The 24,932-nt window shown below is 41.3% G+C and overlaps 1 protein-coding gene across 2 annotated transcripts; it reads right to left on the minus strand.

Annotated features, from left to right (window-relative positions):
• Positions 1–2,482: 2,482 nt before the first annotated feature.
• Positions 2,483–17,399, minus strand: LOX (lysyl oxidase). 2 transcript variants are annotated; one of them, XM_042982702.1, is made up of 7 exons: positions 16,681–17,399; positions 16,214–16,322; positions 14,469–14,606; positions 12,612–12,768; positions 9,677–9,772; positions 8,667–8,782; positions 2,483–4,672 (listed from the first exon to the last, which is right to left on the minus strand). In XM_042982702.1, the coding sequence occupies exons 1-7, from the start codon at positions 17,303–17,305 to the stop codon at positions 4,666–4,668; spliced, it is 1,248 nt and encodes a 415-aa protein (XP_042838636.1). In that variant the 5' UTR covers positions 17,306–17,399; the 3' UTR covers positions 2,483–4,665. The 2 variants fall into 2 exon arrangements, with proteins under 2 accessions (XP_042838636.1, XP_042838642.1); XM_042982708.1 differs by lacking the exon at positions 2,483–4,672 and having other exon boundaries at positions 8,663–8,782.
• Positions 17,400–24,932: the final 7,533 nt, after the last annotated feature.

Raw genomic sequence — 24,932 nt, forward strand, 5'->3', positions numbered from 1 at the left:
TTTTGTGGCAAAACAAATGTGAGAAATACTGGATAACACAGACAAATTGATTTCTTTACTGCAGGATCTCTGAGACTCTTTAATATGCTAATATGTATTGGGAATCTCCACCATAGAGATAACATCTCCCATATCTATTTTTCTATGTGATTCTTTCTGAGTAACAGTATCTTGCAAAATTAGAATTCTTCTATACATGCTTTAAGTGGTTATTCAACCTCTCTGTTAATCCTCTACTAATACCTGTGGCAAGGATTAGAAATATTAATAAATGAGTGTCATAAGACAGGCACCTTTTCTAACACAAGGAAAGGTCCACTCTCCCCTGTCTTTGTTTCATGAGCTTTTGGTTGAATGAAGAGTACTCAAAACACTGACCACTGATGAGATAAGAGAAATCATATTTTTATTAATAATGAAAGTGTGTTCAGATACTTTGCCTTGAGCAAGCAAGGGAAGCATGAAATTTGTGGTGTCACTGAGAACAGACTACTCAGGTCTGCAACCTGCTGGCCACAAGCCTACATCCATTTTACCTGCAAGAGCTCATTAAAGGTGAATTGTGAGTTGATTTTGCAAATTGTCCCTCCAAAGCACTTGTCCACACTTTGGTGCCTGTTTGTCCTTCCAGGTTATCAGCTCCCAGGCTAATCTGATACACCTTTAGATAAGACATCTGTGATAGCAATGACTCTCTTTATATAAATAATTTGTAGCTTGAGTTGGATAAGTCCCCTAGCAGTATATATATACTCATGTATATTTCTTATAAATCAGAGTGTGGTTGTTCTCATAATGCCTGCTGTGCATCCTTAGAGAGGTTAGGTTCAATTCATGTGCAAGTTTCTTTTTAAAACATCAGCTACATTTTTATCCATCAGAAACAAGTTTCAAGCCATGTGAGCTCGTTAAACAATTTGTTAATACAAAAGGCAACTAAGCAAAACCACCAGCCATAGTCATGGTTTTAAGATTTTAACCTAAAATGAAAATCATATCATTTATTTGTATTTAACAACAAATGACCACTATAGACACTTGAAATCATTTATTCAAGGCATTTTTACATAATCTTGCAATCATAGTATAGGCATATAATAAAAGAATGTGAGAATGTAAAGAAGAATATAAAGCCAGTGTCTGGGCATTTAAAATAAAAGCTCTTTAAAAAAGTTACAGATGTTTTACAAATAGGATTCCTGAAAAATTTGGAAGAAACTAAAACTTCATCAAAAACATTACAATACCAAATCACATGTCATTTAGTTCATAGCAAGCAGGTATATATTAATTAAATGTTTCTATCTTGTGAGCTAAGACTTAATACATTTTACATTCAAGTTGAAATATTTCAGCACCATTCTGGTTTGAAGGATAAATGAAATGCTTTAAGTGTTCAAAAGTGGCCCAGGCCTTTGGGTAGTTGGGAATGAGATAGAGCTGTTGATTGAATATGCTGATTGTGAATATGAATTCTGAACATAAAAATCCAGAAAAAGGGCAATTTTTACTTATCAGTTACTATATAGTTAATACCAAAACAAGGTATTTTTAAATTATATTTTCACACAGTTTGCTAAAGATGAATTCTCAGTGCCATGATCATTTTAGTGGACTGCATTTCCTTCAGAATCTGAATGTTACGAATGTTTGTAAGTGTGATTATCCTATGAGATTTCACAGAGAAAAAAATTGTTCATTATTACAAACAAAACATAGTGAATAATTAGATGATAGAAATTGTGGATAAAATTACTATGTAAAAATACAAAGATTTCCTGGAAACAGGCAATGGATTCTTGTGGATACTTGTGGATTCGTATGTTATAGTACTGTTGGGAGACTGAATCCTAGCCTCAAAGGTCAAGACATCTTTTAATGCAGACTGCAGTCTAAATAATTATGAGGCTACTAACATGGCATATGGAAGGAGTCAATAAGTTATTTTCTTATTTAGTCCTTTTTTTCAGAGTCTTTATTAGTTTAAAAGCCAATCTCTTTCCAGCACTCCACATTCTTGGGATTATTTCTATCTCCTTTTTAAAAAATATTTTATTTGGAGTTTGGTAAGGCTGGATTATGTTTTTTGTTTAAATTTTATTAATGAATAACTTTACCAGCTAATCACTATATGTGAATTTTTGTGGTTATTCAGACACAAGATCCCTTGAGGTTCAAAAATATTGAGTGTTAAATCAATACTTATGAGTTATTCGGGAGTGTTTAAGGGTAATGGGAGGAAGGAATATTTACATAAGGAATAAGCAAGAAAGTTTAGCCTCCTAATTGAAACTTTTTTTTTCTCAAAATCAACCAAATAGTAGGCTTTATATTTAAGAGGCAGACATTTCAAGGATTGAAAACATAGTTTTAATTATTAGTAACACATACATGCATATAGCTATTTATTTTAACTTATTTTTTTAAAATAAAATATGGTCATGAAAAATAATAGTGCTAAAAAAAGAAAAATTTCAGACATGTACTTATAGTTGTTAAAAATGAAATAAAGTGGACCTAAAGGGAGATAATGACATTTTTAATACTTCTTGAGGTTAGGGGACAGTTGTTGTTTTTTAATATCCCAAGGCCTAGCATGTAAGCACCTGGCATGTAATTAGGCCCTTGAATGATGATGGATGGACAGACAGATGGAAAGCTCCATGAATGATAGTAAATGTCTTCTCATATGTGTTCAAAGGCCATGCTATAATTTTTACAAGGATAAGAATCTCAATGGCCTTAATCTGTAGATGCCAGTCTGGCTCAGTATTAATACTGACAGTAGTTTTGTTGTGTTTTTTTTTTTAAGCAAGTATATTAAAATATCTCTATTAGAAAAGATAATAATTTGAAAGGATCACTCTACAGTCTTAAAACTAAAAAACGCAACATAAGGCAAAGAGGTACATCAAAGAAGCTATTCCGTAGCTCAGATACTAGCTCAGTAAAAGTTCTGGGTCTCTATCAAGCCGCATTCTCTGTTGGTAAGCGTGTGCCCTGGTAGAGGAGGATCACATCGGCGCCTGGACGATGGTCCATCTCTAGCCCCTCTTGCCACGCTAGGCACTAGTGAGTAGGGAACGATTCTTAGTAGTTGGTGTTGACTTTACGAGTCTATGACGTGTGATATACGTGACATAACAGTGAGGGATGCCACCTCACTTTTAAATTCTACCAAACATGTCCTGGCACTGGAAATCCCTTGCTTGAGATTTTAATACTGGTTCACGTAGGAAGACTTCTGCCTGAGCACCACTAACTTAAAAGTGTCATTTGATTTCTCTCTGCACCTTTTGGATCTAGGGGGGAAAAAAAGGAATCTTCCAAATTTTGTTGTGGCACATGGTTTCACAGTTTGAAAATAAAATCACAGCTGTCTCATGGTGCAGCACAGCCCTTCGTTGTATAGAAAGTATTCTCTTTCCCTTATTCACCAACCCCTCAAGTATGTAGTGTTACATGCTTTGCTAATTTGGTTTACACTTCAGACACACAAGAAAAAAAAAATGTATGATTGATTCCTGGATGACCTGATAATGTTCCTATATCCAGATATGATGTTTTCTATTCTGGATAATTAAAAAAAATTTTTTTTAGCATTCTTCATTTTAAAGCATTCTTCATTTTCTACATTAAAAAAATGTAGAAAAGTTGAAAATCCTAAGATGTTTTTCATCAATTTTTTTTAAAGTATTTGAGAGACAGTTGTGGTTTTGGGGACTTGTTTGTATGATTTTTATGTCAACAAGGAAAATATTTTTAGCTAATAGGTCCATATACTTAAATACATACATAGTATCTCTGAATGTATCACATCTATCATCAGAATGACTTCCCATTCACACAGTCGTCCTCCGTATACCAGTCCCCAGAATGGTGATTCTAAGAATGCCACTTAAAAGGTCTCTGCCCATAGGAAAATTAAAGAATTGAGGCAGCAACAGTGAATGTCAGACAGGAGTTGGGCAGCTCAGTTACTTAATTTGTTCCAAAACAAAGCTGACTTAAGTCAGAATGAAATGGTACACTTAAACAGAAAGACAGGAGTTTACTAATTTTAAAATGTAAACATAAATTTTATATAGGGATGTAACTATCTGAATACATATGTTGCCATTTATCTGCTATATAATAATATTTCTTGACACCAATGGTAATATGTTTGGTCCTTCCTCAGCACCAGATGTGTCCGTATCTATTCGCACAGTAGGAACCTCCTTTCTAAACGGATCTATGCTAAGACATATACAAGCCAGTTATTGCTATGGTTTACTGAAGTTTCAGCACTTAAGAAAATTCTCAGTTCATAGTAATTTTGGCTCATTCACTGAAATGTTATTTTCACTTTTACACTGTAATTTCTGAAGGAGCCTAAGAAATTTGGATTTCCTTGAAAGGGCCACGTGTACATCTACAGAATGGAAACACTGTGTTCATTCGCAAGGTAATACAAATAATAATATTAAAAATGTCCCAAATAATGCCAATTTAAATGTCCAAAATCCAGTTATGTGCTTGGGTGTAAAAGAGTCCAAAAAAAAATTCTTTTGTTGTTTTCTGTTCTGTTTTTGAAAATATATAAGTCCTACTGAAGTTAATCTATTTTTTCCCACTTGAGAACACCAGGCACTGATTTATCCATTGGGAGTTTTGGCTTGCTTTCTAATACCTAGATTAAGAAAACAAAATAAGATAAGTTATTAACTTGATAATATTATGAATGAGTACAGTAGACACGTTTAAAGTTGACCCTTAAAAAAAAAAAAATCTGTAGCAGTTTCTCTCCACCTAAGCAACAGTCACCGTATGAAGTTACCCATGAATACACTCTTTTAATACTGATTTGAAGGAGGTGACTTTGTTAGTAGCTTTGTTAATAGAAAGTGTATGTCTGGTATCTACAGACTTGATGTGTAGAGGTAAAAGAAACAGCCTCTAAAAGAACGGAGAGTAAAGCAGGCCTTATGGGACCAGAAGCCCTGCCCAGATGAGTTCACTCCAGGGAGCAAGTACAGTATGTCCACCTAGACGCAGGGTCTTGGCCTCTGCACTGTCCCACGTTACTCCTCTCTCAGCACAGTTTTGGATGTAGAATGATGCATTCATAGGCAGATACAGGGTCAAAGCCAATCAATGAAATACAGTATTTATACTATGATCACAGATCCCCACATAAAGAAAATAAGCAGTCTTAAGTCACAGACCGTCAATTTCCAGATACTAAGTTTTGTGAGTGGAGAACTTAATCACAGTATCATAAAACTGAACTGGGCCACAGTCACTGGGTCCATACATTTTGTTTACAGTGAGGACAATGAGGGAGAGAGGCTATATCAAAGGCATACCCTGTCTTACTGGGTAGTTTTTACACACCAATGGAATACTCTCCAGTGTTTGATTAGCATGAAAAACAATCTGTGAACCGAGAGATGATATGTCTTTAAAGAGTTAAAAACGGTAGGGATTCCTGGGTGGTGGCTCAGTCAGTTAAGTGTCTGACTCTTGATTTTCATTCAGGTCATGATCTCATGGTTCATGAGATTTAGCCCACATCAGACTCTGTGCTTGGGATTCTCTCTGCCCCTCCCTGCTTGTGAATGTGCATGCATGCATGAACTCTCTCTCCCAGTCTCACTCACTCTCTCTCTCTCTCAAAATAAACATTTTTTTAAAATTATTTTTTTAAAAGTTAAAAAAGTACTATAACATTACCAAGGGAATCAGGTGCAGTGCCACTTACAAGCCACCAGACTGACCCCATGGCTTTAGGCAAGTTACACTCCTTGATCAAGGAACTTCAAAGACTCCCCATGGCCTTCAGAATGAAGTTCAAACTTTCTGGCTTCCTCTTCAGTGATCCCTTTGATCTGGTCCCAATTTAGCATCCTTTTAGCCCAGTTCTTAACCCCATGAAACACATGCCTTAGCCACACAAGAAGACTTGGTTTTCCAAATCTGTCCCTACAGTTTCTTCCTGCCATGGGGGGGACCAGTGATATTAACTCCTCTTGGCATGCCCTTCCCCAACTGCCCCCTGCAGCTCAGTCCTCTTCAACCTTCAAGGCCTAGTTCAAATTCTTTCCTAAAGCCAGTCCTGAATCTCAGCTAGAGAAGATGGCTCCTTCCTGTGAATGCTTATCCCTAGCAAGGGAGACCAGAAGCAAAAGTCCTAACAAAGGAGGCAGGCATCATTCATCTGAAGGCAAGGCTTCCTCTCTCGAGTCAAGGTCTCTGCACATCTCCCATTATTATCCACCCTCGAGAAGTACCATCTTGTTATCTGATTACATATCACTGTAGATCATTTCACCTTCTCATATTTCCATCTATCTGATCAATACTACTTATTAAAATGTTACCTCAACCAGTCTTGCACTTTAGTTACAGTCAATAACAACTGGTTTAAAAAAAGAAAGAAAGAAAGAAGGAAAAATAAAACAACTCTGTGCTGGAGCAATATAAAGGTTTTTTATTTGTTTCAAACACCTGGCGATAACCAATTCAATAGATTCTACTGATGAAAATCAAGACACACTCTGTGCTACAACAGTCACATCTCCAGACCCATTCTTAGCACAAGGTCAGCCTTTGTACCTGCAAAGTCACCTGGCTTGTAGCAGAGATCCTTCTGTTTCCCTGCATTTTATTTTACCCCTTGTGGAATTTTCAGAGTGTAGCTCTCCTACAGTTCTATGTGTCTTTCTCTGAGCCTCTCAATTCCACATCCTAAATTCCCTGAAAGAGAGGGTCATTTCTCTACTATCCAAGCATTGAATGAGAGGCTACTTGGTGGCAGGTTTGTACCTGGGTATATACAGTGATGGACAAGAGACTGCGTCCCAGCCATGACGGGACAGATAGGAGATAGACATTACACAGCAGATTCACATGTAAAGTAATTGAGAATTCCTGTCATACAGTTCCAAGGGCACACAGTAAAGGGTTAGAAACTGTATTTATCTTTGCATTAGTCTTTAATAGCTAGTTTAGGACCTCAGTGAATCCACAGTGCAAAAGCAAGAATGCCAACAAATAGAGAATGAGTGAATAAGGAATCATAAAAATTGAGAGAAATTAATTAATGTATGCATTTTACGCTATTTTAGTTTAGCTTAAATTACACTGATGTGGGGGCACCTGGGTGGCTCAGTTGGTTAAGAGTCCGACTTTGGCTCAGGTCATAATCACACGGTTCATGAGTGAGTTCAAGCACTGCATTGGGCTCTGCTGACATCTCAGACCTGGAGCCTGCTTCAGATTCTGTGTCTCCCTCTCTCTCTGCCCCTACCCCGGTGCTCTGTCTCTCTCTCAAAAATAAGCATATTTTTTTTCCTTTTAATTACACTGGTGTGCTAAGGATTTTCAGTTATCCTTTGATGAACTCCATACAATATGGGCCATACGCCCAGCCAGGTTTTCTGCACTGTGGGCATGTTCCCAAGAATACATTTGATTATCTTTTCTCGGTGTCGTCCTTGTGCCGTCCTAGGCTGCATGTATCTGTAAAGCCGTGGTGCTGTTTGTGAAGCACAGGCTCGGCTCCCTTACAGAATAAGGAAAGGGCTCCCTCTCAGGTGAATACAGCCTGAGCCACAGCCCACGGCCCAGAGCATGGAAAGTGGGCTGCTCTGAACCCCGCACCTCCTCTGGCCAGGAGCCCAGGTGTGGGGGAAAGCCTGCACAACTGGGTTTGGGTAGGTCTGGGAAATCCCACAAACCACAGACTTACGTGGGGCCAACCAACCACTGTCCTGGGCTGTGTATCAAGGAGAAAGGGGTATTAAGTGTGAGTTTGCAGTGCAGCTCTGTGACATGTTTCTACCGTGGCCCAGTGGCACTGGTGCCTCTCCCACCTGGACACTTTCAGTATCATTCCAACAGTGTTTGTATGATTGGGAATGTAGCACTCCCAGGTCACACAGGTGATGGTTCGGGTCCTTAAGCCAGTACCGCCAGAGCAGGCAGGGCTTAAGGGATCGCGCAGGGCAGAGACCAGCAGGCCAAACTCCCTAACCTTCCTTCAGTTACTTTCATCACAGCACCACCCCTGTTAATATTTATGTGCTGGGAGTCCCTCTGAGCTTGCATTCAAAGAAGAGTTTCGGGGCTAGGAAAAGTGTGCAGGAACTTCCACACACGCCTCCCTTCCTAGGATATTTCTCTAGTAATTGTGGTTTTAGAACTCAAATTTGTAAAATCTTGGTTTTGTACAGAACAGGCGGTCTGACCTCTTCGGTGGAGTACTTTAAGGCAGTGATTTCCAAAATGTACTTTAAAGAACTCTAGGAATTTCTTCAGGGCTGCTTCATGGACTCTGGTGAAGATTGAGGAAATCCAACTGTTTGGGATCCCCCAAGGTCACCCACACTGCATATGGCCTGTTTTACATATTCATCCGCCCCAGGGGCTTTGCGGGTAAACAGTCTGTTCTGTGTGTATATCCTGTCCTGCAAACTCAGCTTTAGGATGATAAAAACCAGAGGACATCTGCCCTCCCCCTTCTCCACCATCATTAAAGGAAGATCAGCTCTAATCACGGGATAGCACAGACTGCTTTCCAGGCAAGCTGCAGTAGTAGTAGAAAGAGACACATGTATAACGCCTGTCAGTGCGCTAAAACGCTTTGAGAACAGAATCAACTAAGCTAGGCAGTTAGGACTCACGGTGAAATTGTGCAGCCCGAGGCATACGCATGGTGTCCCGTGTAGCGGATTTCACAGCGCACGACATTGTTAGAATAGTCTGATTCCGGCACCAGGTAGCTGGGGTTCACGCTGACCTAGGCAATGTAAATATCATCCGTGTTTCAGATTTCATCAGCAGTGTTTGCTGGTTAATAGCTTCCTATTTCCACAAGGCTACAACAAGGAAATGCATCAACTTCATCAAGCAGGGCGGGGGGTTAAAAAGTGAGGCAAGTGGTCAAACTCTGGAGAAGTTACAGAAGACGGCCATATATTTTTCACTGAAGTTCTTAAAATAACTTTTTCATATACGTATGTTGGTTTAGAAATATTTCCGTATGCGTAGGTGGCTCAGTTGGTTAAGGGTCAGACTTTGGGGCTCAGGGTTCCAGCCCCATGTTGGGTTCTGTGCTGACAGCTCAGAGGCTGGAGGCTGCTTTGGATTCTGTCTCCCACTCCCCTGCTCACTCGCTTTCACTCCCTCTCTCTCTCTCTTTCTCTCTTGCTCTCTCTCAAAAATAAACATTTAAAAAAAATATTTTGGGGTGCCTGGGTGGCTCAGTTGATTAATCGTCCAACTCTTGATTTCCACTTAGGTCATGGTCTCACAGTTTGTGAGTTTGAGTCCCACATCAGGCTCTGTGCTGATAGTGTGGAGCCTGCTTGGGACCCTCTCACTCTCACACTCTCTCTCTCTCTCTCTCTCTCTCTCTCTCTCTCTCTCCCTCTCCCTCTCCCTCTCCCCCTCCCCCTCCCCCCCTCCTCCTCTCTCCCTCTGTCTCCCTCTGTCTCTCTCTGCCCCTACCAGAATATCTGTCTCTCTCTCAAATAAACTTCAAAAAAAAAAAAAAAAACTTTAAAGAAATAGTCCTATGAGATATATAATTGCTTGCAGGGTTGTGATTATTTAACATTGGATTCAGAAGGGGAGGTCCATTGAGTTGCAATCAAAATAAATTGCAGGTTTCTATTTTCAAAGGTCTCTCTACCTTTAGAATGTAGTTTCCAGGCTTTACATCTGTAATATCAATCCATTGGCAGTCTATGTCTGCATTATAGGTATCATAGCAGCCAGGACTCAACCCCTAGAAGAAAGAAAATTTAAAGATTATTTAAAAAGATGGTATAAGGTTAGAACATGTTAAAGAATGTGCTTAGTAGTTGCAAATTAAATTTTAAGTGCGTACTTACTTAAGAGTTTGACATAAAGCTACACTTCTATCACATTTCCTTTGAGAAGTATATATTACCCAGCCTTATAGAACCTCCAGCTAAAAAAACACAGGACTAATATAAGTAGTAGTACATCTAGCTTCTTGCACGTGTCATCAGTTACCAGTGATAAATACACTCTAAGTAACAGGACAGGCCTCCACCAAAATTCTAGAATATCACCAGTTCAGGGATAAAGGCCATGTAATAATCCCCTTAACTCACACAACCTCAGCTCAACTAGCCTTTCCAGTCTCTCTTTGAATTATCCTCCTTCACTCTGAATGCCTGGATTTTATAGTGTTTGTGCTCTCATGCTCTACATTATAATTGTACTGTATAACAATTTATCTCACTAGAGATTAGAAGCTCCTTTAGGGTGGTGTCTATGTTGCATTTTTGAGTAGCTAACATTTATGAAGTATGTATCATGTGCCAGGACCAATCTTAAACATGTTACATCTATAAATTCAATGTTCACAACTACAGGAGTACAGGAGCTGTTATTATCCCCATTTTACAGATGAGGAACATGAGGCACTGTAAGGTCAATTAAGTCACTCAAGGATATATAGCTGGTAAGTGGCTGAGATGGTTTTGAGTTTAGGCATTCAGGAGTCCAGGATCCCTATTCTTAACCAGCATATTATTCATTCTCTCTCTCTCTCTCTGTCTCTCTCTCTCCCTCCCTCTCACATTGTCACTGAAATATTTTATTAAATTAAAGGGATGAATGTATGCCTCAGTGAATGAATACCACATCACTCGAGTTGCTAAGATATTCACTTCAATGAGGAAATGAGTGCCTTCTAACGGCCTGGAGGAGGAGAATTCCAATAAGGTACAGTCCTTGCTCTCCAGAATGTTATAGTCTAGGGAAATCTGTTCAAATTGGAGTCCATAGGTATATTCTTGATGCGATTAGCCCCTTCTTGAGGAAATTTAACTGTTATATTTTCATCCGAATACTAAATTTTAAAGCATATGTTGGAATCATTTTAACTCCTTGTTGCCACTGAATTTCAGCACCCAAAATTTCTTTGGTGCTTAAGATCACCTTGTTACCAAAAGAGCTTTAAGAGCTCTGAAACTGGTACATCAGCTGGCAGAATTTAAGTGATTAACTTTGATTATTTGAACTACCACACCAAGAACAGGAATTTTTAAGGCCATTAAAAAAAACAAACAAACAGGCATTTCACATATTCAAAGTCAAACTGTAAACACAAATGAAATGTAGAACCTTAGCCAACATTGTCTAAATTCGCTGTTTGGTTTTAGCAAAAGAGAACCATTGGTTACATTAAATTAATGAAGTTAATTTAACTGTTTCTAGTTTCATGTGTGTTGAACATGTAAATTTATTATCTAAGAACTTACAAGTTAGATGAAAGTATAGATAAAAGGAAGTTATATCTATTTTTATGTTTGGGTACATTTAAACTACATTAAAATACAACTAGTCTAAGTTATCATTGGGGCTTTGTCAGAATTTTTTTTTCCCTTTAAATAAAGTCTGTGTTGAAGAAACATCGGTCTAGTGAAAAACACGAATACAAAAATCACTTGTAATACAAGACCTGGTGAACCGTGTTTAAACAGGACATACAACATGGAAAGTAACTGATGAGAAAGCTACCATAAATAATGAAATGGGGTCACCCCAAGGAGTTGGAAGACTAGAAGTCTTATAAATACCTACAGACCTAAATTCAAATATGTCGACAGAGAGCTTTCCAGAGCGCCTCTTTTCCTACATGGAGGGAATAAACTCCAGGTGCCGTGCATAGGCAGGCGGCTACTGTGGGGCCGGAGATTGCCGAATGAAAAGGGAACCTCTCTGCCCACATATGTGTAATGTGTGGGTAGGTTACATCTTCTATTTGAACAATAAGTGCTGCCTCCAGGGCATGTAGAATTGAACCTTTTGCCTCCTCCAATTGCTATGGTGTTTTAAGCTCAGAGAAAGAAGCAGTGGTGACATTTAGGTCACCAAAAAGCTTCCTGCCACAGCCCTAGAATTTACTCCCCAAGATACCAGCTGCTCATCCCTTTGTGCCCTGCCTGATGTACATTCACTACTCCTTGCCAAGATTCCGGCTAGAGTAAAATTATAATGTCCTTTTACAAATGAGGGCTTCTTATGGAAATACTGGCCTGGCTTTTAACTGACACACATTTTCCCGTTATAAGGCATACACACTGCTGAGGTCAGCACTATTTTTAAAAATCCATCCAAGGGACATCTGACATCAATTATACTGTAGTTTAAATATATATGCGTGGAGAAAGAAACTGTGTCCTTCTATTCTTATTTTCATGCTTAAAAGAGACTGATTTTGAGGAGCTTTTCAAGAAACAGGTTTCTCTTTGTTGGCGAGCCCCAATCACCATTCTGTTGCTAACTTAATAGGTGGAGGGAGGAATGGTTTTGAAGGGGAGAACACAGAGGTGTCTTTTCCACAGTTACTTACCAAGCCAGTTACAGAATACAGAATGAGTGCAGATACTGGAAACCATTCGGATTTTTTCAGAGGCTAAACCACTACTTTTCATCGTGGAGCATAGCGATCATGCACATTGACCTTCTGTGATGAGGAAATGCTTTAAGAATAATTCAGATCACCAAGCCACCAGTTTCCTTTTCCCAATTATTTTCCATCCTGACCAGATGACCCCCTGTGGGTTCCCGATTTCAGGCAGCCAACCTACCTGTGTGTGGGCAGTACATGCAAATCGCCTGTGGTAGCCATAGTCACAGGAGGTGTCCTCAAGACAGAAACTCGCTTTGTGGCCTTCAGCCACCCTCCTCTGGGTACTGGCATCGAGTAGGTCATAGTGGCTGAATTCATCCATGCTGTGGTAATGTCTGATGTCCCACACAACACAGAGACAGAACATACAGAGAAAGCCATGAGGATTTTAGATGAATTCCCCACTGCCTCCCACACTTGTTTTCGCATTAAAATTGAGATCAAGTTTGAGGTGCCTGGGTGGCTTAGTGGGTTGAGCATCCGACTCTGATCTCACATTTTGTGAGCCCATGTCGGGATCTGCACTGACAGTGCAGAGCCTGCTTGGGATTCTCTCTCTCTCTCTCTCTCTCTCTCTCTCTCTCACAGTAAATAAACTTAAAAAAAGAAACTTACAGAAATTGAAATAAAGTTTACCTTTTTTTAATGTTTATTTTCGAGAGAGAGAGACAGAGTGCGAGTGGGTGGGGGGGCAGAGAGAGACAGAGACAGAATCTGGAGCAGGCTCCAGGCTCTGAGCTGTCAGCACAGAGCCTGACGTGGGGCTCGAACCCATGAACCATGAGATCATGACCTGAGCTGAAGTCCAACACTTAACTGACTGAGCCACCCAGGTACCCCAAGATCAAGTTTATCTTAAAGCCAGATTCATGCTAGCTTTCCCTCCCCACCCCAGGGACAGCGATCTAACTTTGCTTTTAGGAAAAACAGACTTATTTTGAGCATTTTGCTTTCCTATTATACCCTGTTTCATCTTTGAATATTTAATAGAAATAGACATTAAACTATCTGTGTTTAAGTAGACCTTGCCATATGCTCTCTAGTATATTTCTTTTGGCTGCCAGTACTCATGTTTCATTCCAAATAAAAGAAGAGCACTCTTGGGAGGTTTCTGTGAGTTTTCAAAAAAGTGAGTTCTCACATATTTAAAACCTTTACTCAAATACAAAGGAGAAATAATGGTGTGTTTTCCCTACCACTGTTATTTAACTAGTGTAAACTTTTATTTATAAATAAAATAATTCTACTTGATCAGAAAATTGGGTGTTCATATCTGTTTTTCTCATCTTGTTAAAGGAAAGGTGCTGAGCTGTTTATCTTCTCACAGAAGGAAAGAACGAGAGAAAAAAAAACGTTCAAATTGCAGAAGGTTTAAGGGGCATCCTTCAGAATTTCCTGTCATTAAATACCTGGGCAAGTTACCAAGGCGAATTATAGAATTGCCTAATGTAAGGATCTTTAAATTCAGGACAGAACAGGCATTTACCCTGGGTTTGATACAGGCCTTGTAAAACAGAGGTCAGTCCTTGTCACCTCATGGAGTATATCATCTCTTTCTTTGCAATTGGCATATAAATCCTTCTACTAACAACTTGCGGTCTTTCTGAAATGTTATCTTACTGTAGATGATCTTGGCTGTTGTTAACAAGTTTTTTGTTGTTGTTGTTGTTTTTAGAAATCTTACCTGTAGTATGTTGGAATAAAATTCTCATGAAGCCCACTGTTGTACCCTATAGCAGTTTTAATCAGCTGGACTTAGAGTTTCCATTTTAAAAGATAAAAGGATCTTGTAGCTAATGTATTTTCTTAAATACAGATTCCCTTGATGATGTCACATTACACAGAGAAAATTCTAAATGTGAAATACCCAACAGCAGTGTTCTCCCTCTTCTATAAAAACTAAACCTTGGCATTTTTCACCTCCAGGACCACCTGAAAAAGGAGAAAACAACTCACAAGTACCCAGGAGGCCCGTCCACTTACTGGTGACAGGAGGCCCGCCCACTTACTGGTGACAGGAGGCCCATCCACTTACTGGTGACAGCTGTGCCACTCCCAGGAGTATCTTGGTCGGCTTGGTAAGAAATCTGACGTCCCTTGGTTTTTCACTCTTTGGGGGAATCGCAGCAACACCCTGTGATCATAATCTCTGACATCTGCCCGGTATGCTGAGCTGTGATTTTGAAAAAGGAAGCACTTTAATTTCCACAGGATATTAACTCAAGACAAAGTACAAGCAAAACCTTTCCAGTTTATAATGGCGACTGCCTCCCACCCCCCACTAGACTATCAGTTGCAAAAGCCCAGTGCATTTTGCTTATTTTGTTTACTGCTGAATCCCCGGGTCCCAGAATGGTGCCTGGCAAGTGGCCCGATCTCAGTTGTGAATGTTTGTGGAATGAGTAAATGCATGACAACTAGGGACATCTGCAGTTAAAAAGTGAAAAAAAAAGTAACAAAATCAGCATTAAATGTGTATGCGCGATCAGTAAATTCTGTATTTGTAATCAGTTCTTGTTGAACCACATGAATCAGTAGAAATGATTGCAAATTAAAAAAAAAAAGAAAGAAAAAAAAAAGAAAAAAGTATGCCCTTATTAAGAACTTTGAATTTTGGGGTACCTGGGTGGCTAAGTAGGTTAAGCGTCCCGACTTTTGGTTTCTGCTCAGCTGGTGATCTCATGGTTCTTAAGTTCAAGCCCCACATTGGTCTCTATGCTGACCCCACCGAGCCTGCTTGGGATTTTCTCTCTCCCTCTCTCTCTACCCCTCCCCTGCTTGTTCTCTTTCTCAAAATAAATAAACTTAAAAAAAATTTTTTTAAAGAACTTTGAATTTAACATTGTTTCTTCTTAAAGTGAGGAAATAATTCTAAAAGCATACACCCAGATTAGATAAATAATTTTGTAACTTTGCTATCTGCAAAACAATGGCATGACTGTAATAATATCATAGGGAGAGCAGCGGAGTAAGTGATGCGAGACTCAGGAATGAAAATGGTAACTTTGGCTTTCTTCTCTTCCTTCCGCCTGACAGTTACAGAGGGTCAAAGTGGGAGAAAGATCCAGCTGAACAGATCAACATTACTTTGCTCCTTCTAATATATGTTGTGTGGATATATATTCAAATACTACTGAATATTTTCACTTTGCACTTGAACAGTTTTTTTATGAGACCTATCAAAACATCGTTTGCTCCCTCTGCTGGTTTCCCAGCGGCAAAGTCAGAGGATTCCATTCCCCGAATTGCTATGATTTTATTTTAGGACGGATTCAAAAACAAAGCTCTTGCTCGGGCTTATTCTGGCTGAAGTAATACCAAAACAATGAAGCTAAACTGTGGCCTTAAACAAAAGAAGAAAACCGAAGCTTTGCTCTGAGGGCTGCCACACTAGCAAGTTAGCCCTCCGTTTTTTAAGGGGATATTAACAAGCTCTTCCATTACAATATTTTTTTCCACGTTATTGTACAGTTCTTTAGCTCCAAAGTATGAGGATCTTGGAAAAAGAACATGAGATCCCAACTCTCCACCGTAAGGGTTTGCTCCACCTCCCTGATTTGTGGCAGAGTTTGAAAGACAGAAGAACCCACAGACATCTTCAAAATGTTAAACACTCTCCATCCAGGTCAGCATGCCCAGCAGACCACATTCCGCATTCCACTTGCCCCATTTGCCCAACTCTTGTCTGCATGGAACAAGAGCTGTGGGAACCAGGCACTTGAGCAGCGCCTGAACCAAGACGGGTGCATGTAGCCAGGCCAAGGAGATCCTTGTCGGTACCTGGCCAAGCAGTTTTCCTCCGCTGCGCATCTCAGGTTGTACATGGACATCTTCTGCACGTACGTGGAAGCCTGGATGTAGTATGGGTCTGGCACCAGGTCCGGGAGACCTAAACGTCACCAGGCGATGGGGGGGGGGGGCAGGGGGAGAGGTAGCAGTGAGACAACCCAGCCCCCCACCCCCACTCCCCGGCTTTGGGTCCCTCCATGCCCCTTACCCTTCACCCTTCTCCCAACCGGGCTGCGGGTAGCAGGAGAACGGGACGCCCTGGGCTGCAAAGCAAAGTGGAAAGAAAGCAGGAGGGGCTGGGAGTGCGGTTTGCACCAGATTCCAGGGCTGCCTCTGCAGGCGCAGGGGGAGGGATCGGATCTGCGGGACTCAGGCCTGCCGCGCCCAGGCAGCCACGTCGGGGAGCCAGAATTGGGGAAGGGGTGCCCGGCTGCTTCGGGCGACTTGGGGGTCCTTACCGTACTGGAAGTAGCCGGTACCGTATCCGGGCCGGTACCTGCTCCCAGGCCGGGGCCTTTCGTACGTGTCGTAGTAGTTGTAATAAGGGTTGTCGTCGGTGTACTTGTAGGGGTTGTAGGGGTCGTCGCCCACCATGCCGTCTACGCGGCTAGGCGGCCTCAGGTTACTGAGCGCCGGGCGCTCTCCTGGCTCCGTCCCATTGCCGTCGCGCGAGTCCCCAGCGTCGCGGGCCCCGGACGGCGAGTAGCCGGCTTGGAACCAGTGGCGAGCGGCGGGTCGGGGTCGGCCGGCGGCCCCCGACGAGCCCGGGGTCCGCTCCCGTGCTGCCGCCGTGCGGTTGCGAAGCAGCAGGATGGGCGTGCGCGGCTGCGGGACGGCGGCGTTGGCAGCGCCCGGGGCGGTGGCGCCCGGGTCCCTTCGGCGCTGCGGCTGGTACTGCGAGCCCAGGCTCAGCAGGCTGAACACCTGCCCGTTGTTCTCCCATTGGATCCGCTGGCGCCAGGCGGCCGGGGCCGCCGGCGGCTGGCGAGGGGGCTGTTGCTGGCCGGCGGCCGGCTGGGCGCAGCGCAAGAGCGCGCAGAGCTGCAGCGGCCCGAGCACGAGCGCGGTCCAGGCGAAGCGCATCGCTCCCTTTGCTCGGTTGTCCCCACTCCGGGAGGACGTAGCTTGGAGACCAGAAAAACGGGGCCCAAACGTGAGAGAGAGGGACAACTCTCCAACCGGGGAGGCGGGCGCAGCGCGGGTAACTCAGTCCCCAGCGAGCGACGCCAACGGTGGGCTGCAGACCCTCGTCCGGTACAGGCGGCTGCCGGGACGTGGCACCCGCCCGGCTCCTTTTTCCCAGTCCTTCTTTCTGGAAAGCGACGGGGAGCGGCGCGGCGGCCCCGGCGAGCGGGCAGCGTCTGGAGTGAAGGAAGGAGGAGAGATTTTAAACTTTCTGGCACGTTTGCAAAGTTACACAAGCAGTTCTGGCCCGGCAGCCCCTCCGCTATTTGTTCACGTAATGCGATTGGAAACGTGCGAGGCGGACAGCTCCTCGCCTCTGCCCCTCCCTCCCCGTCCTGTCCTCCTCCCCCCAGACACGTTGCACAGGCAGCGTTAAGGGGAAAGAACAAAACGGAACACACATCCTGAGACACACTCGGCTTAATCTGGGGCGAACATGCAGGAATTTCAAAAGACTCAGACAGACGAAGGCAGCCAGGCCGTGGGGCGACGCCAAAATATGCACGAAGAAAAATGCTATTAGGTCACCAGCCCTGGAGAGGCGGGAAGTCGGGAGGTGGGGAGGGTGCTGGGGGCGAGAGAGTCGGGGAAGAGGGGGCGGGGAGGGACGATTGTGACTAACGTTTATCCATAAGGAGTTAACCAGACAAATTTCCCAATGCATACTCACTCGCTTTTATGGGAAGCGCCCTCGGCAAATAAACCCTGAGATATCAGATTTTGTTTTTCTGTGTGTAGGTAATATGAGAAATGGGTTACAAATTTGTTTCCTACAGTGAATATTTTAATAACCAAAAGTGAAATTTTGCAGGGAACCAAGCCATCTAACGCTGAAGGGATGAATAAACCTGTCTCTTTTTCAAAATGCCGGCCTGATTTGTACTGTGAGTGGGAGTGAAGAACCATCCTTCTTCTGGACAGTGTCTCCCAGGATATTTCAGCAAGGCGAGCTATAGCACTCAGAAGGCAGCTTCAAAGAAGCATTTTATCTGACTTTTCTCCTTGTACGACTATTTAGGAGGATAGACTTTGGAATTTATAATTAAATCACTGTGTTAAATGCTGAAAAGTCCCATAAAACACCCTATGGTGTTTGTTTGATCTTCCAGTGTAAACAAAGAGGGTGCTGAAGAAACAGCCTTGGGGTTCAGATTGTGGTAAGGACAAGGGAGTAGGAGTGGCCAGGCAAGAATGGGTGGAAGATGGGTTGGAGGTAAGTAATGCCCACTGGAAAGAGATGTTTCATGGAGCAGTTATTCACATAGGAGGAAGGGTTTAGGTAGTGTTGGAAGCATTCAATGAAAAAAAAAAAAAAAAGAATCTTTAACCAGCCTGATTTAAAGCTGTGACTCAAAACCAGGCTTTAATAACCTTTTTATTGGTCTCATCATTGAGATGTTGTCTACATATACTTCATTATTCGTCTGTCACTGTTGGTCTCTGTCTCTCTGTATTTAACCACCACATTTAAAAAAAAATTTTAATGTTTATTTATTTTTGAGAGAGAGAGACAGAGCATGAGTCAGGGGGTGGGGGCGGGGAGCAGAGAGAGAGAGAGAGAGAGAGAGAGAGAGAGAGTGAGAATCTGAAGCAGGCTCCAGGCTCTGAGCTGTCAGCACAGAGCCGGTTGCAGGGCTCGAACTCACAAGCCACGAGATCATGACCTGAGTGAAGTCAAACACTCACCCGACTGAGCCACCCAGGTGCCCCTAATCACCACATTTTGATGATGTGGTGGACAGCTGCTGACTCGAATGCCTACCATCCTTCCTTCCTTCCTTCCTTCCTTTATTTATTTATTTATGTGTTTGTTTATTTATTTATTTATTTTCTGGTAAGAGCAACTGTATTTTCCTTTGGTAAAACTCTCCTATTCAACTGCATGGTGGGACTTACTGAGAATTCATGAGAGTTTTGCCACTTCGAGCAATGGCAGTGAGATCCGAGCTTGGCTCATCAAACCATCTCCCTACAATTGGATTATGAGCAGGGGGACACAAGGGTCAAAAATGTTGGAATTCACCCTTCCCACTACTGGAGAAAGTTTCTATGACTTCTTGCTACACAGACTGCCCTTGATCTGTTTCAGGCCAGTACCTTCCAAGAACTGATTCTTCAGCTTTTCCTGAAGAATATCACACACACAATTTTTCCAGTGTGTGTGTGTGTGTGTGTGTGTGTGTGTGTGTGTGGCTGTTATGACATGGTCAGAGTCAATTGCTGTTATCTGCCACTTAAGAACCATGGCTGACACTGAAGGGGGTTGTGATTGGTTCTCTCAGATAATCAGATCTCATGACTCTGCACCAAACATGATGGGTTTAGTTCTTTTTCAGTCAGGCTAGATTTGCTCTGCCCATGACTGCACAGCATCCTTGGTTACAAAAGAGTTTCAGATGAACGCTTCTCAGTGGATTGGCAAGTCTATTGCTTATATGATAAAGGCAAAAATGCAAGTGGAAATCCCACTGATGGCAGGTGGACAGTGCCGCATCTCTTTCTGAAAGTCAGAGACATTTTATAGACTTTCTGCAGTGCTTAAACTATTCAATTTCTCCAACCCCCCTAAGAGAAGATGGATTAAAAAGAAGAAACAGGTGTATATAATTTGGATGGACAGGCCGAATGATGGGGGAAGCAGGAAGGGAGAGAGTATAATTTGTAATTATCTCTCATCTGCCCATGAACAGCTTATTCCTCAGGAAAGAGTCTCATAACTGCCAGTGGTTGACCACACATCGCTGAGGCAAGATCTTTTCTGTGAGATGTGACCGTCGGATTGGCAGACCAGAGCAGCCCTTAATGGGAGGGTAGACAGTTTATGCTGGATGTTGAGTAAAATACTCTTGTTTCCCATCCTGGTGCTCAAATAAGAAAAGCTGTGTATCTTCGGACAGCTGATTTACTTTCCCTGGCTGTTAGTTATCTGTAGGACTCGAGGGTTAACCCAAATTCTCTCTGAAGTGTTTTTTCCTAGCTTTAAAACTGCTGATTTTTGTGTGTCTAAGTAATTCCAGCAACTTTCAATTCATTCACTATAATGTTGCATTATGATTATTAATATTTCATTAAATTACTCCTTTAGTTGGACTTTAAAACATTGGATGTATTTTATGTGAGTTAGAGTCTGCAGACTATCTTCCCTTTTTATAGATTTCCCTTCACTGAAATTCAGTCTACATTTTTGTTTTACAAATATTTCTTGAATACACTTATGCTCTGAAGTGTAATATATCATAATGCTGATTTACACTCATGAATACTCAATGAATGTCAACTGATGCACTCATTTGGAGAATTTATAGCTGAATGAGGGTTATCATTTGTTTCAAATTTGCTCTAACAGACTTAAAAATTCTTATCAGTACAAGTATAAATAACTAGAGTATAAATAACTAGAACAGTAGTGGTATGCAATCTTTATTTTTGGTATTCAATATTTATTTTTATTTTCTTTAAAACACACACATAGTACTTTAGGGGAGAAGACACATTACCCTTTGTCACCCATCCTAATGAGATGTTTACTTAGTTTTCTCTCTCTTCCACTTTCTCTAAACTCTCTGTGACTTAAGACTCAGCCAGGTGAAAACAAACATATGGCTACCACATGGGGGACAATGTAAAGTGTGTGCAAGCCCTATAGGAGACAGTCTAGCCACACATTGTGCTCTCTGTTCAATGACAAAACTATTATTCACAAAATTGGAGAAACCACACTTCCTTCTATACACTGAAATAATAACAATAATGACAATCACAACAACAACAACAACAACAATGGTAGCTACATCAAAATACCTTTAGCATTTTAGTTTTGCTAAGAGCCATATCTGATTCCACTTTGACCTTGGTACTTTCTTTTCGTAGACAGTTCTGCATATGGCATATACCATATGCAGAAGAATGTTGAAATGATACTAATTCTCTTTTTCTATTCTAGGCTATCAAAGTCAAGAATTTATTTTTCTTAAGATTTCATTTTTAAGTAATCTCTACAAACAACTTGGGGCTCAAACTTACAACCCTTCAATCAAGAATCGCTTGCTCTGCAATCAAAAGTCGCTTGCTCTACTGAATGAGCCAGCCAGGTACCCGATCAATATCAAGCATTTAAACAGAAATATTGTTTGGCCCATTGACCAAGAAGTGGAATTTGCCCTAAAGCTATGTACACCATGTTTGTTAACTGTATTTATAGTTCTGGGATAATTCATATAAATGGAAAGTAGAATTATGCAAGAAGCCCAAACCATATAACAGTGCTGTTGAATGACCAAGGCCAGAACACTAATGCTATAGTCAAAGAACTCAGGCTGAGCATTAATTCTTTTGTTTGGGGCTCAGGAAGCTCATATCAAACTTGTTCTTTGGTAAAGACGAATGTGCTTATGTGCTTTGGGGCCACGTCCCTGGGAAGCACCACAGGGAATCAAATAAAGAAGGTGGGAATTTGGAGGTGCGTAGGGGAAAACGAGGAAAGAGGGAAGTATGCCGTCAACACAAGGTGGGTCTTGAGAGGTGAATAAGAGGCACATTTTTAACAAGTAGTTCAGAAAGGGTAACCAGAGTGAAATCAAGAGCTAGAAATCATTTGACTTGGAGTAAAATGGAAGAGAGTGAGTTCGCCTTAAAGTTCACAGTGTGCTTGTTTTCTCTCCTCATTCTTGTCTTATGCCACATTACCACCTCCAGGTACTCACCCAAATATAAAAAGTAGACAGTTGGTACACACTTGTCTGTGTGTCAAGGCGGAACTGAAAAAAAAAAAATCTGTAAACAGACTGAGTAGAAGAATTCCAGAAATTATGAATTTTAAATATATCTTGTTTGGTTACCCATCCCCTTGGGCCACCTAGGGAATGGAAATGTGGAACTTAACCCTAGGGAATGGAAAAGGATTTCATTCTAGTGTCTGTCTGCATATTCATATGTGATTAAGTAAATAATGGTAGTCTTTATAACAAAATGGAAAAACGAGAAGAGATGAACTTATGATAGGAGAATGGCTCTTTGAAATTCACTGAACCCAGAGTTCACAGTAGTTTGGTTATATTGACCACAAAAATGAGGGGTCAGCCAGTTGGCAAAACTGCCCATGAGTGAAGTCCAAGTGATTTGACTGGGCCTGATGGACTGTCCAATGGCAAAGAAGCAACTCTTCGTCTCACCGTGCAATGTACTAGGCTCATTTCTGTTTCTAACGGAGAGCCCACCGATCTCCTCAGTCCACGTCCTGGTCTATTAGCTGCCCCTCATCTCTTCCCACATTCTACTGTCCTAGAACCCTGGAAGTTACTGAATTTCATATAACCTGGGTGTGATCCTCTGAGAGGGTGGGTTAGAAGTTGGGAGGACGTTTATGCTTAACTCGGGCATCTCTTTCTTTGCCCATCACATGCAATGATTGCAGCCGACCATGAGTCATCTCTCTGTTTTAACTTAACCCTAGGGCCCGGAAGAACAAGACAACAAATTACTAACAACCTAATCCAAATTATATGGAGGGGTTTTTTTTTTCCTCCCCTGCAAAGAAATAGATCTCAAAACATTTGAGAGTGTTATGCGTGTTTGGAGTAGAGGCAGAGTGGAAGGAAGATTTGGTGAGGCTATGAAGGAAAAAACCTGTTTCCTGATTTTACTTGACATCAGTTTTGAGAATCATAGTTCTTTCTCTTTTTGTTATTATTAGAACACTACTCATTTAAACCATCTACTTCCTCTTGATGATATAGCACCTTCAGCACAAAATCAAAGCTTTGTATGTAATGGTTCTTAAAGCAGTGGGAGTCTCTTAAAGCACACCCAGTTAGTTACAGTTAGACATTGTTGTAAACATGGGGGTTTTTTTTTGCCTTCTACCTGTTTTATTTTTGTACCTTTCTGCTGTTTCATGGATCATAGTAATTTCTTCCAGAAGGTAGGTGATAAAAAGAGAAAAACTGAAATTCATAAAGTCTTTGGTAGTAGTGTCTCCTACAGGTCATCTAATGGCCCTGGATAGTTTTTCCACTCCTCTGGACAGTTTGACCACTCAAAGACCACTCTTTGAGGAGTGGTAGAAACTGTCAGTTTATGGGACATGTGTATGGGAACCAGACAGGTTTTTCTACACTGACCCATCTTTTATACTCTATTGTCCCTGGTCTATGTAAGTTTTTGCAAGTAATTAGTACAGGGGCCTATAACAGTGGCATATTGAAAAATATTAAATGTAGATAGTAAATATCAAGTGAAAAATCTTAAATGAATACATACATCAAAATGATCCACAGCTAAGGAATCGCCAGTGCTGGAATGATTGAGTTGACTACCCAGAGCCTTTCCACACTTGCTAAATTGTTCCCTAGCAGAGGAAGGAAATAATAAGGAAATATGCAATAATAAGAAAAATAAGCACCCTCTCTAAAAGGACAATACCTGTCTTCTCATTAATAAGACACATTTCTATTTCTTGTCATTAACTATGTTTTTGGCACAATGCATAATGCTTAAGGGCATTACCTCATTTTATCCTCACAATACCCCAGTGAAAGTAGTTGTTAATACTTTGATTTAATGGATAAAGGGCTGAATCTTAGAGAGATTAAGTAACGTGCTCCGTTAAAAACTGACAGAGCTGGACCTTGAACCCAGCTCTATCCTATGATACACAATATATGAAACTCTTGCCATGTGAGGTAGAAAGGAGGTAAGTATCAATTTTTTGGGGATTTTCAGTGTGTTAATTATTGGAGAAATTAGGCTTATTAAAGGTTACATGATAAGGAGATTGTGGGCAGGCCAACTAAATGAGTAGATGAGCAGTGACTACTTACCTAGTGCCTGTAGTTAAATGGCTTTGGAATAGGTGTGACATACAAGTCAAATGGAAGGTGGCACATAGTAGAAGGAAGCTGGGTGATGGAGACCGACAGTCCCTGGAGAAACTCTTACCTCTACTATTTACTACTAAGTAGTTCGTGGACGAATTACTTTATTCTGAGACTTAAGTTACTCCACCAGAAATAAAGATAGTAAGTCCTACCTTGCAGGATTGTTGTGTGGATTAAATGTAAGTGTATGGCAGAGATTCTAGCTTATAGCAGGCACTAAGTACATAATGACCATTGTTACTACTTGGTACTTGGGTATTCAACTTGAAAAGTCAACAAAGACTATTTGTATATAGACAATCAAGCTAAAAGGCTTTCTATATCTATAGAAACAGAAACAGTCTTTACTTTCTAAAGTGCCCATTTTGTTACTTTGGGGCATGAACATTCCTTGAAAAAATAAATTTTATTGAGATATAATTTAAATAAATTAAAACGTATAATTTTTAAGTCTATACTTTGAAGAATTTTCACAAATGGTATGCCTTTGAAACTGGCACCACAGTCAATACACAGGTTATTTCCTTATTATTTCACAAAGTCCCCGTGAGCCCACTCCACCCTTGCCCCAGGAAACCACAGTTCTGAATTATTTTTTCCACTTAGACTAGTTTTATCTCCTCTGGAAGTTCATATGGTTGGGAATTATA

Source organism: Panthera tigris, chromosome A1, assembly GCF_018350195.1.
Source record: "Panthera tigris isolate Pti1 chromosome A1, P.tigris_Pti1_mat1.1, whole genome shotgun sequence".
Classification (NCBI taxonomy): domain Eukaryota; kingdom Metazoa; phylum Chordata; class Mammalia; order Carnivora; family Felidae; genus Panthera; species Panthera tigris.

Coding starts and splice junctions, on each gene's coding strand:
- LOX (XM_042982702.1), bottom strand. CDS start 17,305: ATGCGCTTCGCCTGGACCGCGCTCGTGCTCGGGCCGCTGCAGCTCTGC. Junction 12,769..14,468: donor GAGTGGCACAGCTGTCACCA/GTAAGTGGATGG, acceptor GTGGGACATCAG/ACATTACCACAGCATGGATG. Junction 8,783..9,676: donor CTGGAAACTACATTCTAAAG/GTAGAGAGACCT, acceptor TACATTGCCTAG/GTCAGCGTGAACCCCAGCTA.